General features: G+C 43.1%; 1 protein-coding gene across 3 annotated transcripts in view; it reads right to left on the bottom strand.

Annotated features, from left to right (window-relative positions):
- The window catches only part of LOC120740560 (transcription factor COE3-like), a 142,759-nt gene that overhangs the window by 6,851 nt on the left and 119,600 nt on the right, over nt 1–16,308 (bottom strand). For all 3 annotated transcript variants that reach the window (XM_040043009.1, XM_040043011.1, XM_040043010.1), the window contains exons 12-14: nt 7,425–7,490; nt 6,580–6,754; nt 2,628–2,810 (exon numbers count right to left, since the gene is read on the bottom strand). In XM_040043009.1, coding sequence (XP_039898943.1) covers nt 2,628–2,810; nt 6,580–6,754; nt 7,425–7,490 — 424 coding nt within the window. The remainder of the gene's footprint in view (nt 1–2,627; nt 2,811–6,579; nt 6,755–7,424; nt 7,491–16,308) is intronic.

The raw sequence follows: 16,308 nt of genomic DNA, 5'->3' as shown, positions 1-16,308 counted from the left end.
TTTGAATTTTCCTGCTGCTTCTACAGCTGACTCCCGATTAAAGGAACAGTTCAACATTTTCAGAGACGCTCTTATTGATCATCATCTATCGGTGGTCAGTGCAGAGCCGGAGCTGTCCATCAGTGATGACTTGAGCTTGACATCTGTTCTTTGGAAGTTTTCCGGAAACAACCTGAGCAGACCCGGCGTTTAAACCAAACAGAGCCAAAGTACGAGTTAAAGTAAACTCCTGAAGCCTTCAGTCACGTCTACTTCAGGAGACTTGTCACATGTATTTGCTGCTAAGGTGCTTTCTCCTTTTAATTTTTATTACATTTTTAATATTTTGCTCATCTCCGGCTCTTTAAAGTCACCTCCTCCTGATTTACTCATTTGAGTATTTCGTTCCTCTGAATCTCTAAAGTAGTCTTTAAACTGAAGATGTGACTTTAGAGTTGAGAAGCTTTCCGGGAAAATCGTGAGGACGTGACGTTAATGTGGTCGGACGACTAAAAGTGCACTCTGTCAAACAAGCATGACGTAATGTGACGTTTAACTTAATGCTAAGCTGACCACATCTGGACTCTCCACTGCAGTTTTGAAATCAGCCGCCATCTCTGCAGTCGAGACTCTGAAATGTATCTTAACAGTGGATGTGTTGCTACCCCAAAGGTCATCGTGAAATACTGAAATTTCCAGTAAAATCTCAGACACGACCCTGAAGTTACAAACAGCAGATGGCTCCAGCTCTGTGCTGAATACATAATCATCAGCGGATTAATTTCCGTCTCTGAAACGCAGAGTTTTGAGCGCATCTGTCCAAATGTTGAGCTGTTCCTTTAAGAGCTTCCACAGAGTTTATGGACCACAGTGTGTCTGTAATGATTCAAGGACAGCATTTGAACATGGAACTGTAAAATGAAGCGGGGGAATGTAAATGTGATTTATCACTTCATGCCAACAAGCATCAGTCTGTCCTGGATCGCTGCTTCTTTCTCCTCACATTTCCTCCTCCTTGGCTCCTTCTTGTTGTTTTTCCGTTCCTTTTTCTCCAGCTGATATTAATGGATTCGGCCCAAAGCGTGAATGCATGAATGCATGAAGGATGCGGTGAGGATGTTAGTGGGGTTAGTGGAGGAGGTGGAGGGGATGGGTGAGGAGGAGTATGGACAGGGGGACAGTCAGAGGAGGGAAGGAGGAGGTGAACAATGCGTGGCAGTGTTAAGTCCACACACACGCACACACAAACACTCAGACCCTCGGCGGCGGGAAACTGTAGCTCAGCCAGGCGAGATGTGAGCCCACCTTTTGTTTAGTCGCCAGGGACGACAACATCACCTGGCAAGGAGACGCATTTTGAGCTCACTACCTTCTAAACGAGTCTCGCTGAGACTTGCTGAGCTCTTTGATACAGAAGCCAAAACAATGGAGCGCTCCCCGCGGGCGAGTTTAGTCTCCAAAACACACCTGCGCCTTCTACGCTGCTGCTCCGACTCCAGGCATGTTAATCAGAGCCGAGTGTAAAGTTTGACGAACAACACGGCCGACTCAGAAGCATCAACTCGTCTCCTGCAGCGGGAAACACTTCACTTTTGTTTGCTCGTATTGCTCTGTGCACAACGCCATCATCAATCTGCCATCAAGTCGTTTTATTTTCAGCATCGCGAATCCATATACAGAGTATATCATCAGTACTACGAAGCCCAGTACACTGGGTAGTGTGGTGTCAAGCTAGGTACCAACACTCAACAGCTCTTGGTATCTTGGTCACGTTCACGCTTGATACGGATCCTTTGGCCTTTTACTAACATTTTAAAGCTGTTAGCCAAATCACTGCTCATAATTACTCTGGATTTCATTAAAATATGATGCCTCCACCGAGGCATAAGACAAGATGAAGGAACGTTTTTAGTGCTGTTGTTTTTCTTCTCTCTCTCAGCAAGATAAAAGCAAACCAGACCAGTGGGTGGAGACGTGGGCTAAAGGTGAGGGAAGAAATTCTGGTTCAGATCCAATTTTATAAAATTAAAACATCGGCCTTGCTGAGAACATTTTCCCAGGCTAGTCCATAATAATCATAGGTGCTTTCAGTGGTTAAGGGGCTCCTGAGTCCCTTAAAATACCTAAATATGCCGACCCTAAACCCCTACTTGGCTGAGAATGACTTCAGTTATTCTAATTCCTGTGCTTACTGTAAAGTTTTCAAACTTTTCCTTCTGGTTCTTCATGCTACTTGGATACTTAAGCCTCCGTTATTGCTTCACCCAACACTTCCAACATCTCCTTAAGCCGCTACCTTCACATGCAACTACATGGACCAATACAGCTTCAACTCCCATCACTTCATTACATGGACTTAATCGTTTTAATGACTCAACTGCCACTCCACCGTCAAGTTCAATTCAAACATCAGCCAGCAGCAGAGCATCAACATAAACGAGCAGCGTCCATAGCTTTAATGCAGGTTTAAGCAGGAAGCACAGATTTCTTTTTTAATCGGTATTTGGAGCATCAGGAACAGCGCTGTGTGTTTTGGAGCATAAATACGTCTGATTTTAGCCACAGTTGTAAATGATCCCTCCTGCTGACTGCCTCCCGGATGGATGAGGTTTGGTTTCGTTAATGCGATATTTAAGCGTATTACTCACTTGCGTAAGCGGAGTTGGCGGTGGAGCCGTTGAGGAAGCTGGGGGATCCAGGTACACCCAGGTTGGTCATCCCCGCCCCGTATCCGTTCATGGTGGACGTGATGGTGTTGTAGTTGGACTGCTGAGGCGTGGAGCTCGGCACGTAGCCGCGAGGAGACACGCTGTTTGAGTTACGGGAATAGCCTAAGAGGAGGAAGAAGTACTCTTCATCATGTGTCCATACGCTGACTTCAGCGTTTGGATAGATAATCAATCATCTCTCATCATTACTTCATAATTAAGAAATGAATCTTTACTTTAAGACTGTGAAATTAAAAAAACATTTACTTGATGTGACGACTTCCAAGAGTAACTGTCACTCTAAATTTCTCACAGTTTGATTGAACTGGACCCACGCTGTGCATTTCCAGCTCCAAATTTGTTATTCTGTGACTACAGTAGCTTTGCATGATTCCCAGCAGTTGGTGCGGTGCCTCAATTAATGTTCATTTAGCCCCTTCTCCTTTAAACTGTGTAGGATGAAGTAGATATAATTATTCAAAATGTTTACAACAAAATGTTATCGGGTTTTAACTCCATTAATCATCTCATGACCTTCTTGATTGATCGGGTGACCCTTTGGTCGAGAACCACTAAACCAGCAGACAAATTACTAAAGTAGTGAGTTCACTGTGAAATCTGTCTTTTAATTCCAAAGACAACGTTTTGTACAGCCTCTCTCCGCCCCAACCTCCTCCTTCTGACTCAGCCCACCTGAGCGTGAGCAGTTTTTATTTATTCGTTTTTCTCAAATGCAAAAACACAGTCGAAGCCCTGTAAGGGCAAACCAGACTGACAGGTAGAGATATGAAACTGAAAAGCAGTATTCATCACCACCACAAACAGAAGATCTTGATAATGATCTTGTAAAATTATTCAGAATAAACAAACAGAATACAAAACTAATATCTTTTTTTAACCCAGGAATGTAAATGTTTGGTGGTCTAAAACTGGTTTGACAAAAGGCCAACTCACATAGTAAGAAAACCTACAAATTACCCTACATTTTGCTGACCTCCTCACTGTGACCTCAGCAGTGACATCATCGCGCCTGTCACTGCTGGTCTCCTGTTATGAAGAGCTCGCCTCCCTGCAGGCGAGGTCTGCCCTTCATCTGTCACCTGACTCCTGCTTTTTACTTACCTCTGGTCTCCCTTCTCTCCCCTCTCACCCCCCCATGCTCCCACTGATTGACCCTCATCCAAGATGCATTGAATACCAATGTTCCCGCAGCACTCAGCCTGACCTCTGACCCCCTCCCGAGGCTCCACAGTTCCCACCGACCTCGGGACGAGCTCACTTAGCAGAGCTAACAGAGTGCCAAGTAGCACATTACGCCCTCTCTCTCGCCTCACCCTCCACCCTCTTTCCCTTTCCCCCAACTTCCCATTTCGGGCCAACGCAATTCCCAGCAGGAGCGGCTGATGGAGCGCTGCCCAGGGACAAGGGCGAGGAGAGGCGGCGATGGGAAACACATGTGGAGTAGCAGAGTGCAGGGAGCGGCCGAGCACTCAGAGTAAATGTAAGGATTGTTCTGTAATAAAAAAAATAATGCCTTAACAAATGGACTGAGTGTTGGGTGGTGTTTGTCTTGGTGCGTTCCCTCTCCCTATCCATTTCGCCACAGCAGCGTGGGAAGCAGATCGGATGCAGGTCACATCCTGCGCGCTCATTCACACCGAAGCCTGAAACGTGTTTGCTGCAGAGCAGTGCAGATGAGCTGGTTAACGGACAGTTTGGATTTCACTGTTTAATGACAAAAATTAACGACTAGAAAAGCTCTTTCAGAGTTAATAACTTTTTTATCAGTTAAAAATTTATTTATATACTGTTTTTGTCACTTTAACGCATTTAAGCTCTATATTTTTAATTTCTTTGCCTTCTGTATAAACCGATGACGGTTCTCTGTCTAAAATCAGAAAAATCCTGCTGCTACTCTACTGTATGTACTGTAATTATACTAGTTTAAATAACATATGTATCAGATATCTGAGTATTAGTGTACTGACAACAAAAATCATCAGGTAGTGCCTCTATGATAGCAATAATGTTAGGAAGCAAGCTAAGCCTAGCCAGCTAGCTGTAATTTAGCAATGCAGCAAGAATATGTTGCTGGTAAAATTGTAGCATTCACTAATTTTTAAATTAAAACAACCAGTTCAATCAATGTCTGAGAGTTAGCAAACTTCATTTACTAAAGACAGCATTTTGCTATGCTGGATAGCTAGTAGTTTGTCCTCTTTTTATGACTCAAATGCTCTGTGACTGCCAAAATTCCTGATTAGACAAAACTCAATTTCTTCTGGCTAGAGTTAGCTAATTTTAGTACTAACCAAAGCAGAAAAACTACTTGCTAGCCAACATATCACTTAACAGTTAGCTAACTTTAACCTGCTTCCTCACTAACACTATGAAGCCACATCAGTGCTAGTTCCTGTCCTTACTCTGTGTTTTGCTGGGAAATAGTCGTTTGATAGCATTAGCAGTTAGTGGACTATTTTTAAGCTAACATTAGCTGCTGTTGTTTACGGCTAGTAGTACAAGGGCGACAGGTATTCAGGGAATTTACTTGGAAATGAGAATACACATCTTCAAAAACAATTAAGCCTTATCCATGATTCTGTAAGCTTTACATGCAAAGTTATAAAGAAGGCTGAAAGTGGGCAGTTAAGTAAAAACATGTTTTTGGGGGTATTTTTCCTGGTATCAGGCTTCCCTCGTGACCCCATAAACTCTGACAAAGACAGACTCCAGAGGAAAAAGCCTTCATCCTGCAGGACGATGACATGATGCTGAGCAGGCCGAGCTGAATTGGAGCTGTAAATTACCTGCCTCGTCCGCCTGATAAGGTCTGGGCTCGAGAGCTGCTGTTTTTATTAATGTTTTAATCACGGTGGATAATTGCAAGGGGCACACAGAGCCATTTCATACTTCATAACAGCGGGGAGGACGGCATTAGATCCTCGGTGTAATGTTTCCGACTGGACCACAGTTATGAATTTTCAGCATGGCTGCTACCTCGTTTCCCATGACCTCATAGATTCCTGTAAGGTGTTCGCTGCGGGGCCGATGGGAAAACCAGGCCACGGTTTGTGGTCGAAGTGGAGGGGGGGGTGTCCGGGGAGTAAAAGCAGCTCGATCTGCTTCCTGTCGACGCGTTCACAAGCTGTTTGCTGCATGTTTTCCTGAGCGTTCCTGACAGAAGCAGAACTGACTGCTGAAAGGAAACACTGAGGATAACAAACCCACAGAGCTACAGTGGAAACACCACCGAACGTATCTGCTAACAAGAACTGAGATATATCAGATTTCCACTGACGTCCAAAAACTTGTAGAAACACTTCAGTGAACGTGCTCTTGTTTATTTTGACTGTGTCTGATAGCAGGTACTAAAACAATAAACATGAATTCATGTGCTGCTGAAAATAGTCTATAAAAATAACTTTGTGGAGCCCTTTGGTAATCTATGGACGCTTGCATCCACTCAAACTAAAATGTGTGGTTTTATAACTGAAAGAGATGTGTGAACTTGAACCCTACATGGAAGTCATACATTGTTTCATGAACTCTAGTGAAGTATCCTGTAGGACTCTACAGAAATTCAATGACGTCCAGTGAACTTTCCTGACGTCCGCTAAACCACTCCAGTCTACTGGACTCTTCTAAAGACTCTTTTTAACTCTCAGACTCTCAATAAAGTTGGACCCTAAAAATTTTTGTTGGACTTTACTTAACTATACTAAACTCCCTGTCTCTGCTGGATTCTAGTGGACAGTCAACCCTGCTGGTCAACAAAGTCTACTTGGCCTCCATTTGTCTTTAATGCAGTCTACTGAGCACACTTGTGATGCGGCGTAAACCATGAGGCCTCCACCCCCTCCCTAGAGGATCATGGGTAGCAGCGTGCTCTCACCTTGGTCGGCCTGCGAGGCCTCGGAGATGTTGACGGCGAGCTGACTGCTGAATGAGTTCACTCCCATCATCCCCGAGTGAGCGGCTGAGCCAGTGAGCGACGGCAGCTGGTTGTGACTGCGAGGGACGCTGTAGAGCGCCTCGGTGAGGTCGGCCGCTCGCTTCAGGATGATTTCCTGCGAGGAGAGGGGAGGACGGGACATTATTTTGTAAGAGTTACTGTTGGCATGAAAATGTTGGACAGCAGTGAATCTCAGTTCTGCAGTTCCCACCAGTGAACTAAATTTAGAGTTCACGGGACGTATGATGATGTTGAAGTTTGACATTTTTTGAATCTCTTGTTTTTATGTCATATTGAAGTGTGAGCAACGTAAATAGTCACTGAAAAATTTAGTAAAACCCCACATGGATGTTTGCGCTTGAGTAGAAGGTGATTGTCTGGACATATATATACAAAAAGATTAGAACTCACACATTGGAGAACAAAATAGTTGCGAAGTGCTTGGAGTGAGTGATGAGGGTTACTCAGAGTGAGGTGATTGGTGAGGTGGGTGGGCAGGGGTGAGGTGTGGGGGGACAGCATTAGTTAATTGTCTGAATGGCCCAGGGGAAGCTGTCAGTGTAGTAAATGCAGGGATTCTGTTAGACGTATGAAGTCCAACACAGTTTTTCATTCAGGAGTCTGGGATTTCTGTCCTCTGTTAGAGCCTCACTATTACATTTTTCTTATCATTACTCATCATTTATTTCTGAGATATATCCTGAGGTTTGTGATGGGATGTTTCACTGATCCTCATGTGTTTGAGTTTGAAGAGGCCAAAGGTCAAAGTGAAGGTGCTCCCTCACCTGGTTATTGTGTGGCATCCCGTACAGAGCTTCCACCAGGTCGGCCGCTCGCTTCAGCAGCACCTCCTGAAAAAAGACAAAAAAGGGAGGTTTAACAGAAAACACAACACAAGGAGGACAGAAGAAGAATCAGCAGGAAGCCATTTTCTCACACACACACACACACACACACACACACACACACACACACACACACACACTTTCCAATCAGCCCACAGGAGAGGAAGCGTCCAATCTGAGAGTCTGGGTTTAATAATGTGACTGATAAACAAGTGAATACAAACACAAGAAGAGGGGGTGATGGGTAAAAAAAAAGGAAAGGAAGGAAAGAACCAAAAAAGAGAAATAAAATAAGGAATGAGAAAAGGAGACAGGAGAAAGAAAGGAATACAGGATGGAAAAAAGGAAGAAAAAATTACAAAAGGAAACAAGGAAAGAAATAAGGGATAAGGGGAAGGAAATTAAACAAAATGAAGGGAACATTAGGGAAAATTAAAGTCAGAAGAAAATGCAAGTAAAAACATTAAAATGGACAGGGATAAATAAATGATATCAACAGAAGGAAACAAGAAGGAACAGGAAAGGAAACAAGGGGGGAGGAAGAAACAGAGAAGGGATGGAAAGAAACAAGGAAAGGTGAGGAAACAAGAAAAACCATTAATGAAAGAAAGAATGCAGGAAGGAAGGAAGTGAGGAAGGGAAATATAAAGGTAAACGGTGAAATAAGGAAACAAGGGAGGAAAAAAGGTGATGTAAACAAAGCGCTGAATGGAGACACAGGAAAGCCTGAGGATGATCAGCTGACAGAGGGAGGAGGAGGAGGTGTGGAGTCCCAGAGGAGCAGCAGTGGGGAGGTGGAGGCCTCTGCTGGATCTCCCTGAGGTATTACAGCAGGAGAGGGAGAGAGGGAGGCTTGTTTTTCACGTGAAGTGATGAAGGAAGAGGAGGAGGAGGTGACGGCTGCCACTTTCTAGGTTCAGCCATCAGAGCTCCGACCGCACTGCAGACGCTGTTCCCGAAAGTTCGAGGCAGCGAGGAAACTGACGGGAACTGACGTCAACTTGAGATATGGCCCCGTGCGCCTCCCCCGGCCCCCCGACCCTGAACCTACACCCCTCTCTGAAAGGTTCGCTGACATCAGCACGTCACAGGTTTCCTTCACTTTTGTTCCGTCGTCTCCTTTTCCCTCCTGTCTTTCCTTCCTTGCTTTTATCCTTTCATCAGTTATTATTTCCTTTTTTGCCCTTTCCATTTCTTCACTGTTTCTAGTATATTTGATTTTCTTTGAGACTTCTACATCAACAGTGAGACTTTTTTCCCCACAACAAATATAAATAAATTGCAAAAAAAAAAATACACAAATATAATACAAATAAAAACTCATATATGCAAATGAATAGTTAATAATTATTTTTTAATTTGTCATCAAGTCATCATGGTTCAGGCTTTAAAAGGTCAAAGCGCAGCTTAATGGCAGCGTCTGATGCCCTCAGCAGGCTTCCTGAAACTGGCCAATGAGAACAAATACAAACATTTCATGCATTGAACTAAAGTGAATAAAGCTTCCTGGCGTTCGTCTGGCATGTCAGCGGATCGGTGTACTTCCTGGACCTCTGGTTATTTTTTCTTGAGGCTGAAATTTGTCGATTTGTTGTTCAGCAGCGTTACACTGTCCCTCCACAGAGCAGCGGTGCAGCTCTAATATGAAGTAAAGGAGTGCGAGAGCTCCTTCCACCTGTGATTATGAATGTGCGGCTGACCCTGAACCGCATCTTTGAACTCAGCATTAGAGATTCTGCTGCTGTCGAAGCCGCCGAGGAGAAACGTTTCCCTCGTCTCGCGGCTGTCAGCCCGAATCACTCCTGCCGCTCAAATCTGCGTCTTCTTATTTCTGTCGAGTTTCACTGCAGAACGCAGAGATTAAAGGGGATTTCTACTTTGGATTCTACTGATTTTTTTTTTTTATTGCATTTTAACTTTCTGCTGGAGCCGCAGCTTCTAAACAAAAACGTCTCCAGAGACGCACTTTGTGTTCCCTCCCTGGCCAATCAGAGCGCTTCCTCTGAGTTGGCAGCGAACCGGCCTTTGACACACGAAGGTCTCCGTTTCCCACGACAGGCGATGACCTCGGGGGCAACGGTCCAGCACGTGGACGCTTTTTTCCTTGACCTGAAGCTTGAACGGCGAAGTGAACGCATCACTGTTTGTTTACACCAGAATCAGCTGTTTGATGAGCTCTGCTCGTTCTTCTCTTTGCTCCCTGTTTCCTTTCTTCCTTCCCTCCCTCCTTTATTTCCTGCCTTTGTCCCATCTTCCTCTTTCCTGACTTCGTGTGTTCCTTCCTACTGTCTCTCTTTTTTAACTTTGGTTACCGATCTTTCTTTCATTCTTTTCTCCCCCTCTCTTCCTTCTTCATCTTTCCTTGCTTCTATTCCTCCTTCTTTCCTGTCCTCTGTATTCCTTCCCTTTTCTCGAGTCTACTTTTGTTCCTTCCTACTGTCTTTCCTTCTGTGTGTCCTCCTCTGCATTCCTTTTCCATCTCATTTACCTTTTTCCTATCCTCCTTCCTTCCCATCTTCCTACCTTCTTGCCTTTCATCTTTTTCATTCCTTTCTTCCTACTGCTTTTTGTTTTTCTTTCTTGTGTCATCCCCATTCTCCCTTCCTTCCCTCCTACCTGTCTTCCACATTCCTTCCTTTCCCCCCTTCTTTTCATTTTTCTATATTCCTGTCTTCATTCATGGTGTCTTTCCTTCCCTCCTTCCATCTTTCCTTTTATTATTTATCTCCTTCATTTCCTCATGTTATTTTTCTGCTCCCTTTCCTCCTTTATCCTCCACTCACTGATATTCCTTCCTTCCCACCTTTCTGCCTAGATTACTGTCTAGGAAGGAAGATCGGAAGCACGAATCCTTTGCTACTTATTTCCCGTCTTCCTTTTTTCCTTCTCTCCATCACTCCTTAATTCTCTCCTTTCCTCAGTCCTTCATTGCTTTCCTTCCCTCCTGTCCTATTTCCTTCCAGCTCCCCTGTTTTTTCTTTTTCAAACTATAACCCCAAATAATCAGCCTGACAGGTGAAACCACATCTCTGCCAGCGTGTTTCTGTGTGCGTGTTTTTATGTATGTGTGTGCATTTCTCTGTGTGTGTTTCTGTTTCTATGCGCGTGCTTCTGTGTGTGTGTGTGTGTGTGTGTGTGTGTGTGTGTGTGTGTGTGTGTGTGTGTGTGTGTGTGTGTGTGTGTGTGTGTGTTGGTCCTCTGGCTTCATTAATCTCCATTAGAAAACAGAAGTTAGTTAATGTCTCCTTCGGTTGGCTGCGGCAGCGAGACGCCACGCAGCAGCAGCTGCCCGTCTCTCTCTCTCACACACACACAACCGTACATACTCAAACATACACACGTTAAATATACAGTTGGCAGACACTAAAACCTCACACACACAGAAAAGACTTCAGCCGCTCTGTGTGTATGTCTGTGTTTTTGTGTGTTTGGGTGTGTGTGTCCTCCTTCTATTTTCATTAGCTTCTGACAGACACAACAGCCTTCTCAAGTTAATGACGCCTCCGAGGCCTCGCTGCTGCTGCTCAGTGTGGTTGTGTGTGTGTGTGTGTGTGTGTGTGTGTGTGTGTGTACTTGTTCATTTGTTGGTGGGCTCTCTGTGATTTGTGAATTAGGCGCTGTACTAGTAGTACTACTACTCAGAATAAGAAAAGAACAACATGAAAACAGGAAGGAGAGACAGGAGGAGAAACAGAACATAAAAAGGAAGTGGAGAACAGAAGAAACAAAAGAAGTAACACAAGAAGAAGAACGAGGGAGGAGAAGACAGAGGAGGAGAAACAGAAAAACCATAACAGAGAAAAACAGAGTAAAGGAAGGAGTAGAAGAAAAAAGGATGAAGAAGAGGAGAAAAATAAGAGAACAAGACGGCACAAAAGGAAAAAGATGGACGAGAGAAAACAGAAAACAGAGAGAAACAAAGAGAACAATAAAAACAGAAGAAGAGGAAAGGACAGAATGAACAAAAGTAACAACAAAGGAAGCAGAACAAAATAAAAATAGAGAAAATGGAGGAGTTTTAGAAAAATTAAGATGAAGGGAAAATACAACAGGGAGTATAAAAAGAGGAAGGAAGAGGAAGCAGAACAAACATGAACAGAAGAAGAAGAGTTGGTGTTTCCTGCTGACTGAACGAAAACGGTTTTTCCTGTTTTTGTTTATTTTCTTTTGTTTTCCTCCTTCGGATCAGATTTCCTCCCTCCTGCTGCTCGATCTGTTTCTTCCTGTCGGAGCAACTAATTGACTCCACGCCACACCGCCATACATCCTTATTCACGCCATCACACACACACACACTAACAGCGGCCAGGCCACACCCTTTACACACACACACACACATACACAGACAGCGCCATCGGATTCCTGTCAGAGCGAGTGCCGGCAATCAGAGCGCCGGGCGCTTTAACGGCGCTGAAAGGCCCCGATCGATGCGGTAATGCACTGGCTCCCAGTTATCATCATCATCATCTCTTATCACTGACCCACACCTCCAGCAGGAGGAGGAGGAGTGTGGGGAATGTGGGAGAAGATGGAGGAGAGAGGAGGGATGGGAGATGAAGACGAGGATGAAGAGGGTCTCTGGGTGTTTCCCTTCAGCTGAAAGGAGATGGATGGCGGGGAGTGGGGGGGGGAGGCTAAGTGGACATATGAAACAGCTGAGAGACGAAGGCAGCTGATTGGATCATTGGGCTCGAACATCTGGCTGGTTAATGATTGGCTGCTCAGTCGCCGTTTCACCAAACTTCACTACATTTGATTTACAATACTTCAATAACTGCAACTCTGAGTGGAAGTTACAAATAAAAAGGGGAAAAAATACAAAAACATCATAAAAATATTGGAGAAAAAAATGTGAAAATAAGTTGATGAAAATTATTTTAAAAATATATTTATAAAAACTGAATTGCAGAACAAAAGAATGCTTCTAGAAAGCATAAACACAAAAAAATCTAAAAGAAAAACAGTGGTCGACATCGTAACTACATAAAATGTATTTATTTATGGTGGGGGTAAAATCAGTGGAATGGCTCTTTGCCTTTTAGCAGTGCCTGAAATTAAACGTTTGTGTGCGACAGTTCAAAAACAGGCTGCTCGTGTTCATCTGATTTGATAAATGAACTTGAAGCTCATGAAGAGACAGCAATTAAAATGTGTAGAGAATAATGGTGTGAAGACTTCCTGTGAGGAAATGAAAACACATTCCTGCACTTTGGATTGTCCCTCTGTGGAAGATTATCAGCAACTCATAACCAAAGTGTTAGTTGATACAGACACTGTCACGTAAACCACTGTTTTTTTAAACATTAACTTTTTTGCTGCTATGTTTGGTTTTTGGAGCCGCAAGATTTAGACGAAAGGGGAGTCCTAAGCTATCAGCTAACAGTAACTAGCTTTGTTATTGTTTGCATCTGTGGACTGTATGTAAACATAACTTAGATGAAGATACCTGCTAGTCTGTTAGTACAGTAACCTCACAGCAGCCATATTATTGGACAGATAATCTTATTAGAAATACTCCACCAGCACAAACACGGTCCACAGGTCCAGTTCAGGGACTTAATTAGCTGATGTGAAGCCTAGCAGACAGCTAGCAGCTACAGCCGCCTGCGTCACCATGTCAAAGAGGCCACCTCCCTCCATATATTCCTAAAATAGCTGCTCACTTTTGCTTCTGACAAAAAGGAAGAAAGCAGCGAACCAATAAGACTATTTAGGTGCTTTAGCTCTATTACTGAACGCGAATCTGTGTCCTCTGAAATGTACCAATTTTACTAAAGCAAATTCTAATTCAACGTCAAACATCTTTCAGCCACATTGAATCTTACTTGTATTTTAATAAACAGAACCACAACGACATGCAAACGTCACCACGGGAGGCAGACGGATTCAGCTGAACACATACACCTTCGCTTTCCAGTTCAGACCAGTTTATCTCAGTCTGGGAGGGTTTCACCATCATCAGTGAGTCCAGAACGAGGTGGGTCCTCCTCCTCCTCCTCAGTGCTGCGTTGATTAAACCCACTGAGACTCGTGCTTCTCTTCACGTGAAACCTCCCCATAGCTCCTGTGTAGGTGTGTGTGTGTGTGTGTGTTCATGTGGACATGTTACAGCACTGTATCACAGAGCAGCCAACAGGAAGCAACTCCTTTGTTTTATTAAGATTTGAGGCCATTTTTTCTTTCCTCTAAAAGAACCCAGTATAGACGATCAGCTGGCTAGAGATGTCTCTCAATAAATTAAAGTAAGTAAACACTACAGAAAATTTATTTTATCAGACGTGAAATATTAAAACATATATGCTTTTACTTAAAGTGGATCTATTGTGCTGTAGAGAAACACATCAGCATCCAGGCATATTCTCTATTTAAGTAATAAAGGGCAAATATTTTGCTTTTCTTTGTTTCCTGTCAGCATTTCCTCTTCTAAAGGTAGATTTTCATGTTAAGCTTGACTAAAATTTCTAATTAAGACGTCAGTGTATAGACAGTAATCCCTCTCAACCAAAGGATCAGGCTGCAGACTGCTGGAAACTTTCAGATTTATACAATTTTTCTATGTTTTGTGTCATTTAGTGAGAATATTCCTCATGTTAAGACCTGAAGCAGCCAATCTGAAATAAAGCTGGTGCAAAGAGGGAGGAGCTGAAACTGCTTGTTTCAGTTTGAACTGACGGCTGCTCTGTGGTCGAGCGTAAACAAATAAAGATTTATATTTTGAACTGTGAGTGCAGAAGTACCCTAGTAGACTTGTCAATAATAAACAGTAAACTGATATTTAATATTTAACTAACAGTCCTTTTTCCTGACAAATAATGACATTTCTCATCTCTAATGATTAATGGTAATATAATAAAGCTTAAGACTGCGCCTGCTTTTGTTGTTAAACACTTTGCTGGTGTGTTTATCAGCTTGGTCACTGATTTCAGGTCATTAAAAAAACTTTTAGTTATTTTGCACATTCTACTCATGACTGTGTTAAAACTTCAGTTCAGAATTGAAAACTTCACAAAAAATGTTTAAAATGTCAGCAAAAGTGACTAAATGAGCGCAGCTTAATCCCCAAAGAGGGCTTCTGGGGATTACAAATGACTGTATATCGCTGTCATGAAGATATAAAATTCACGGTTAAATATTTTAAAGCAGTTCAACTTGTAGTGGTACATGAGCAAAATTTATCTAAGACTAGGAATCACTCTCACTGTACTTCGTTTCCCTCCCAAATAACCGTTAAAAAAAAAAACCCTCTTGGAGACTGCACCCTCGTGGCCTTGGTGCCCTTGCCCTTCTTCTGTCCATCTCTTGACATATTCCTCCCCTTTTTTCTTCCTCCTACCTCTTTCTCTCTTTTTTCCATTTGGTTTCTAGGGGCTTAATTACAGGGGGCCGGCTCCGTGGCTGAGGAGGTGCGAGGCGAACAGGGATCAGCGTGACCCTGGAGGAGAAGCCATCAGACAGCGGCCTTAACAATGATAAATCACCCTGAGCAGAGCTACAGATACAGCCGCCGCCCCACTGATCTCTATAAAATATGGATGGACCTGCAGGAGGAGGAGGAGGAGGAAGGGAGCAGTATCACGCCAGATCTTCAGATTAGCGATTATCAGGCGTAGAGGTATTCTAATGATCTGGGACATGGTGTGGGGTTAATTCCATTCAGAGGAAACGTATTGAAATTCAGCTCATGAACTGAATTCTGCTCATTATTCTCAATGAATACTGAAAATCTCCTCATTCATGAAGTGGGCCGGAATTAATAATCCCTGAACGGACGGACGCCCCCCCACAAGTCCGGATGAGGGTCAATGATCAGAGCTAAAGGTGCACACTCAACACGCTAAACACATTTAATCTCCACCCCATGGTTCACAAATCTTCATGGACCTCATGTTAACAGTAGCGTTTGTTTTTAACAACAGGGTGTCCCGTATTTTAAACAAATCTCCAACATTTATAACCTGATCCCTTTTATAGATAAAATTATATGAAACCTGATTAAACGACAATTAAAATTAACGTGAGTGCGGTTTCATGTCTGTCCACAGCACACACAGAGTTAGTTTGGGTAGTTTGACAAACTGGGAAAGACAACTGGTCACTGATGACCTCTGGGGTTTCTCCTGGATCCTTTTCAGCCCTCTAATTTCATTTCCAGCCTGGCTGGGCTGGAAGCGGACACCTCAGCGTCCGTCCGTCCGTTAGCGGGCGCATTGCGTTTAGAAGCTCAGGACAAAACAAGATATTGTGATGGAGATTTTTCTCTTCCTTGTACCATTTTTAAAGATCAAACAATGATTTACACAATAAAGAAAAAGCAGAATAATCAATAATGACCTGAAGTAATTAAAAATCTTACTTCTACATTTCTACATAGAAGCGAGATATCGTCTCACATGAAGCTAACAGTTGTTTTTTTGACATAGCTTTGGAGCTAAAAGACTAACTGTTTGAAATGTGTCGTGAAGTTCAGAGAATGAGAGCTTTTAAAAGAGATAAACTGTCAACTTAGTTTAGCTTTTATGACTAATATGACTAAAAAATTATTATAAAATAACTTAATCTCATTTATTTTATTACAATTACAGCTAATAAACAACTGCAAAACGACTTTTAATGCATCAGCAAAAATAAGTAAGCTAGTTTTGGTTAGTAATACACAAGTTGGGACGTTCTGTCTGAGTCATTTCTAAACAACTGCGGATTCTATCAGTTCAAACAACTGTACGTGAGCACAGTTATACGTATGTGTCAGCACTTTGCTGGAAGAAGACCCAAACTGTCACCCTCAGATGATAGGAAATTGTTTAGGATGTTCAGGAACAACCCA

Source organism: Simochromis diagramma, unplaced genomic scaffold, assembly GCF_900408965.1.
Source record: "Simochromis diagramma unplaced genomic scaffold, fSimDia1.1 OVJJ01000433.1, whole genome shotgun sequence".
NCBI lineage: Eukaryota > Metazoa > Chordata > Actinopteri > Cichliformes > Cichlidae > Simochromis > Simochromis diagramma.
Note: the sequence above shows the minus strand (reverse complement) of the source record. Positions and strands in the feature narration are given on the sequence as shown.